The 6125-nt window shown below is 39.5% G+C and overlaps 1 protein-coding gene and 1 long non-coding RNA gene across 2 annotated transcripts; one reads left to right on the top strand and one right to left on the bottom strand.

Annotated features, from left to right (window-relative positions):
* Positions 1 to 709: 709 nt before the first annotated feature.
* On the bottom strand, positions 710 to 2807 carry LOC109083223 (THAP domain-containing protein 6-like). Its single transcript, XM_042756097.1, has 6 exons — positions 2768 to 2807; positions 2630 to 2660; positions 2287 to 2479; positions 1963 to 2064; positions 1398 to 1608; positions 710 to 1280 (listed from the first exon to the last, which is right to left on the bottom strand). Exons 1-6 carry the CDS (start codon positions 2805 to 2807, stop codon positions 1078 to 1080), a joined length of 780 nt encoding a protein of 259 aa, XP_042612031.1. The 3' UTR covers positions 710 to 1077.
* Positions 2808 to 5165: 2358 nt separating this feature from the next.
* LOC122144890 lies at positions 5166 to 5906 on the top strand. Its single transcript, XR_006159903.1, has 2 exons — positions 5166 to 5660; positions 5760 to 5906. It is a non-coding gene; the product is annotated as an uncharacterized LOC122144890 (long non-coding RNA).
* Positions 5907 to 6125: the final 219 nt, after the last annotated feature.

The raw sequence follows: 6125 nt of genomic DNA, 5'->3' as shown, positions 1-6125 counted from the left end.
GTTTAATGAGGACAGTCAGAGTCATAATAGATATATCTTCTGAGGGTAAGGAAACTGTATAACCATGTTTCTTCCACAGGTAGGCTATAAAAGGTAAGTAAGGTAATAAAGTGAATAACCAAGGTCCCTCAGTGTGCGCAGTGCTACCACTACAGAGCGACTCAGTGTTTGTGCAGCCAGGGACACCTTCATCTTCTGGCCTTCAAAGTGGACATGCTTGTTTGTTATCTTGTTGGCTGCATGCAGTCCATCTTTTGTTTGGACATTGTTGAGCTCAACAATGTATGACCAGCTGATTTCTCCAGTGGTGCTGGTTATCGGGCTGTAAGCCTGCAACATGTTGCATGCCAGTTTCAACATGTGACAAGCGTCCATCAACACAAACACCCTGTCAGCAGTCACTGGATGTTCAAAGAAGGTTTTTAACGGCTCATAGGGGTTTTCCTTTAGCTGACACCCGAGCTGGTTGCACATGTAGACATTGGAGGCATGCCCATCCATTGTCATGCAGACCACTCTTATGCCACGTGCATGCAATTCCTCCAGAGCACAAACAACAACTACCTTCTGTCTGTCTACAGACACATACTTAGTTAGGCAACAGGAAACTTCAAATTACCAATTACCCCTAACACCAAAAAAAAAAAAAACAAGCACCTCCGTGGCTACATCAGTCTCATCCATGCCATTCCCCATATCCACATATCCAGACATTGTCTGGGTATAGGGATTGTACTGGACATGTTTTTTGATGGCCATGTCATCCAACATGAGGGCCACAGAGCCTTATTTAGCAGGGTCTTCTTCACGCCTTCTCTGCAACAAGTCCAACATCATTGTGTTGAGCCCAGGCTTGGCATCCACTGATTGCATCCACCTTTACAAAAAGAAAATAAATAGCTATTTAAGTGCTTCAACCCTTGGATCCCTATTTTGGGCACTTTTTTATTTTTTTCTAAGATTGTTCTTTTTTCCAAGACTTTCAAAAAATAGTGAAAATAGCACATACACGCTCAAAACTTCTACATCAGTTCCCTGTTTGCTGTACATTGTGTAGGGCTGAAGTGTTTAAGTATTTTAACCAGTATGTTTAAAAAGTGTAATTAAAAAAAAACATGTACTACACCGTTGCAATGTATGTGGATGTGGCAGAGGAAGATGCAGAGAATTTCTCAGGTAACTGTATGCTTTCGGACCATGGAGGTGCAGTGTGAGGGCAAACTCTCTCTGGTCCTTGGTGTATTCATGGCTCGGCTTTGAAAAGAGGTCTATCTGAAGATCTGAAATTCAGTTAATACAAATTAGTTAGTAAGTTCCCTTGAAATAATACCTTTATAAAGTCTGACAAAGAGTGTAATCAACATAAAATTCTAGGTTGTATTATCAATTTATTTTACCAGAGTGGAAGTCAAGCCTTTCATTCAACTCCTCATTTATAAGGTTCGTTTCCTTCAGATCTTCCAGAAGACTCTTTACGGTTTTCTTTGCTCTCCGTTCTCGGGCCTTTGCATTTTGCTTCTCCCGCTCTAGACTCTCCACTCTAGCCAAAGCTTCACAGAGTCTGGCCTTTAGACGAGTAGGAGAATTGGGCAATGCATAGGAGTGGTCCTAGTAGAAAGAAGGATGAAAATATTTTCAGTGATGTTTATATCATACCACTCACAGTTGTTTGGTGCATAGCACTGCATATGTGCAGGCACACATTCTTAATTTCTTGCCCGTGATATCACTGCCAGCACCATGAGTATGGGAAAGAGAGAAAGGATGCGTGTTTGAGAGAGAGTCAGTAAAAGAGGGTGTGTATTTGTTCATGTGTGTATTTATTTATTTATAACATATACAAAGTGTTTATGTGAGTATGTCTGAAAAGAGTTGCAGAAAGCAAGGGAGAGATTTTGATATGACCACAGTCATGATGGTCACAGCTGTATGGGACATATCACATAGCCCACAAATACTCACATCATTGGGCTGAGGTTCACTTTCAGGGAAATGCTGAGAAAGGTCCACTGGTAGGCTCTCTTCAGCTTTCCTTGAAGTTTTTGTGTTCCTTGTCACTACAGGCTAAAATATAAGAAACATAATATTTAAAAACAACTTCATTAAAAACACTTGAAAAGGTTTTAGTATCCTACAGTGTATTTTAATACACAATACATCACTAATTCCTAAACATGCAGAAAGAACTAACGGTAAAAAAACGTTTAGCAAAGTGTGATATTAACTTTTGTTTTACATATGAATCATAGACATCTCTGTTAGCATGTAGAGTAAAAATACACCTATTCTTTGGAGATGACATGGGAAGTTGAAGACAGATGGAGTCGCGCCATCTCTAAGCCTGACAATCTGACCCGTCCTGTCAAAATCATCAAGCTTGAAGTGCTCACTACAGAGCTTTGACGACTCAGTCACAACAAAACCCTCCCGTCTTATAGCAACTTCCCATTGCCTCCTCAAGCCTGTATCACTCGGAAACCTTCAAAATGTGAAGAAGAAAAAAACAACAAGAGACAATGAGAGAGAGTACGTTACCAGTTCCTGCTGAACGTTACACGTAAGTAACGTTAGTTACGATGACATAATATTATAAATGGTAAAATAACCTAAATTTATTGTTCAATATTACTTGTGAAAGGTAATCCCATGCGATCTGGTTTCTGCGCCGGTTATTGCAACCGTAAGCTGCACAAAATACGGGCATAATTGCTCGCTCTCCGTTGACTCCGATTGACTCTGGTGCTAGCGTAGAGTGAGGAGACCTAACCAATATGGCGGCGACACTGGGTTACGCTCCAGCACGTCATGAGGCGTCTACGTATATTATGTCTATGGCAGCGAGCCCTACTTGGTAAAAGGAGGCGCTAATCGTCACCGGAAGGTTCTTCGTGATAATATCCGGGGAATCACTAAACCCGCTATTCGTCGTCTTGCTCGTCAAGCGTATTTCCGGGTTGATCTACGAGGAGACGCGCGGTGTGTTGAAGGTGTTTCTGGAGAACGTTATTCTCGATGCTGTGAGCTACACTGAACCCGCTAAAAGAAAGAGCGTCACCGCCATGATGTTGTTTATGTTCTGAAACGACAGGGACGCGCTCTGTACGGATTCGGAGGTTAAGACACTCCTGGAGAAAACACAACCTCTTTTAAGAGACACCCACGATTTCACACAAAGTACAAGTTTCCGAATAATGTAGTTTAATATAGTATATATTTTTATTTTATTTATAAATAGTTGAGTATTGTATGATTAAGTTTTTTTTTTATGTATTTTACTAAATATAGATTTTAGTGTTACTCATCATATTGTTCAAACGTAATGAAATTATCCAAAGTTCGGTGGGACGAAGTATATTTCTTATTCTCATTTAACGTGAAGATAAAATACATACAAAATAAAATCATACTTTGGTAACCAAAACCTGTTCACAATACTTCACTCATTATCTCGTTACGGAAAAATTGCAAGAAGAATTGCGGGGAAATCAATCAAAGGAAGAGATCTGATGATAGATGCAGGGGGCAAGGAAGTCGACCGGAAGTTGAAGTCGGCCGCGTGCCGCCATCTTGTAGCAGAACTTCACTTGCGTTAGCATCCCATTGACTCCCATTCATTTTTGCGTCACTTTGACAGCGAATAACTTTACATCTGAGGCGTTTAAAGACTCCATTTGTCCATTATTTATTTCTAAAGATACACGACAATGTATAAAGGGCTCCATTACCTTCTATGTTACATTATGGCCCCGTAGAAACAGTTTTTGTAAAAATAGGCTAACGATTGCGTCATAACCACTCGACTCTCTGTCGCACAGTAGAGAAATTACCGTACAGACAGGAGGAGAAGCTCGCAGTCAATCGGGGAGACGTCAAGAGATATGGCGTACTGGCGTTACATTTTAAAATACTATACAAAATAATTAATCAGAATACTTACTACTCCTGCTCACTCAGGCCAAGAACTCCCCGCTCAAGCTCGCCGTCTCTGCAAGATTAACGATGGCAGTTTGCACGCACAGCTACTAGAAGATTTACATCTGTCAGACAGGTTGCTGACGTCATCAAGCTTAGTTTGAGTCTGCACGTCAGAAACGGAAGTGCTAAAAATCGCTAAAAATGGGCTTCACTTGTCTCAATTGAGTTCCAATGGGGTCGCTGTGTCCATTTCTTTTACTTTCTATGGATAGATGTAAAGCATGAGGTGATGGGCGGGATTAACATTTTAAAGCCTCTGATTGGCTCTAATGTGGCCAATGAAATCATTCTGTGGGTTGGTCAATGGAGACACGCAATCACAGACCGCCGTTTTCCCTTTTAAACTAGCATAGAGCAGTGCTAAAAAAACCCGTGTGTTCTAGTGAAATTTATTCAATTTTTATTTATTGAAAAGAATACAATGCCTGAAGTAGGAAAGTCCGCGCCCAAGAAGGGCTGAAATAAGGCCGTAACTACCCAGCAAACACAGAACGTTGTGAGGACGTCGCCAGTTTGTCGTCATTTGGTCAGCGCGACATTACTTTATGGCAACGTTGTGAGGACGTCGTGGTAAAGTTCCATTTTTTAGAATATTGGCTAACGTCCCAGAAACGTCGTGGGCACGTCCTCAAAAGACGTCGCTAGTTAGTCCCATGGAGGACGTTGTGTAGCGACGTGGTCAGCTGGTCTCCAGATAACTTTTCATATTATTGCACTACATGTATTATTATTATTAATAAGATACCATTTGAATAGCCTATTATTTGAGAAACATACTAAATTCATCAAGCATTTTAAAAGATGTCATGAATTATTATTATATTTTTAGATATATAAAATATTTATCAAATTAACGACAAAACAAATAACAAATAGTATGCTTAGCAGATGGTGATAATGTTCGTTAATGACAGATTTATTGGAAGAGGGTAGGGACAAATTAACATTTAAACTAGCAGCGCGCGTCACTTTCTGAGTACTGTAATGTTAAGTGCGCGTGCCCGTCATTAACGGTCAACTTCCAGCGGACGGACGGACACGGAGTAAAAGGTAAGCGCTATAAATCTACTTTTATTCATAGTTTTTACTGATATAACGTTAGATGTCACCAAAGAGGAGCAGTGTTTTTTATTTTTGTAGGTTTTCTTATTCAGTATAAATAAAATGCTCTGTTTGGTTAATTAGCTCACGAGCAGTCTCAGAGGCGGTCTAAGGTAACGTTAACTGTTAAAATCTTGAGATAAATGTTATAACGTTACCTTTTTAAATTATTTGACATTTAACACGATAAACTATACAGTATTCACTTTCTAATTCTTTAAACTTTAACCGTAGTAACGTTAATTACTTTGTTTGAATGTCTGGCGCTCCCGCTTGATGATGCTCACGCTAGTCATATTGTGAACTTGAATATAAACCGCTGTATAAAGTTTAACGTTAATTAGACCGAGGCTGAGGAAATCATGTTCAGTGTATGTGGGATTAATAATTTCACCTTTCTCCCTCAAGTGACCTGTAAATCCTGTCATCTGCTCATTATTGGTGTTAATGGTGTTTTTCACATGCATGCTTTTTGCTAGTTTCATTCTCAAATAGATCTGATACTTTAGTTTCAACAAATCTTTAATAAACAAATGGTTCACTTTTTTTAGGTCCTGACTGCCACCAGTTGAGTCAATGATTCAGTGAGTTCCTTATAAGAAAATATATTAATCTGTTACCACCTAGTAGTTTAAATGTTTTATTCATTGCTTTAAAACTAACACACTTTTTTTAATCATCAGGTGGAGAGACAGTCTGGGCAGCAGTAACAAGACAACTATTACAAATAGAGACGGGTTTCAAAAACTGGTACTAATTTAGTTCCTGACTTGTTCAGTACTGAAAAGAATGATATAAGCTGCATGATCAATAGTGCTGCTATCAGTATTTTTGTAATGTTGATTCACATTACCCTTTACACACAACCACATATCACCCAAACCATCTCCAAGTGGATGTCAGCAAGGATCCAGGATCAAGAGATCGTTCATCATGAAGACTGTTCCATAGGAAGCAGTGAATCCTGGGTGAAAAACTAAACCTGGTTGTTTCAGCATCACTCAGGCAAGACTAAATACATTTAAATTGATTTCATTGTGTTATGTGTT

The sequence above is a fragment of the Cyprinus carpio genome, unplaced genomic scaffold (assembly GCF_018340385.1).
Source record: "Cyprinus carpio isolate SPL01 unplaced genomic scaffold, ASM1834038v1 S000006795, whole genome shotgun sequence".
Lineage (NCBI taxonomy): Eukaryota > Metazoa > Chordata > Actinopteri > Cypriniformes > Cyprinidae > Cyprinus > Cyprinus carpio.
Note: the sequence above shows the minus strand (reverse complement) of the source record. Positions and strands in the feature narration are given on the sequence as shown.

Bases quoted from the DNA above. Each gene is read 5' to 3' on its own strand.
- LOC109083223 (XM_042756097.1), bottom strand. From the start codon at position 2,807: ATGACGTGCTGGAGCGTAACCCAGTGTCGCCGCCATATTG. The intron at 2,480-2,629 runs GTAATATTGAAC...CACATTTTGAAG, and splicing joins CATGGGATTACCTTTCACAA to GTTTCCGAGTGATACAGGCT. The intron at 1,281-1,397 runs GTAAAATAAATT...ACTGAATTTCAG, and splicing joins AAGGCTTGACTTCCACTCTG to ATCTTCAGATAGACCTCTTT.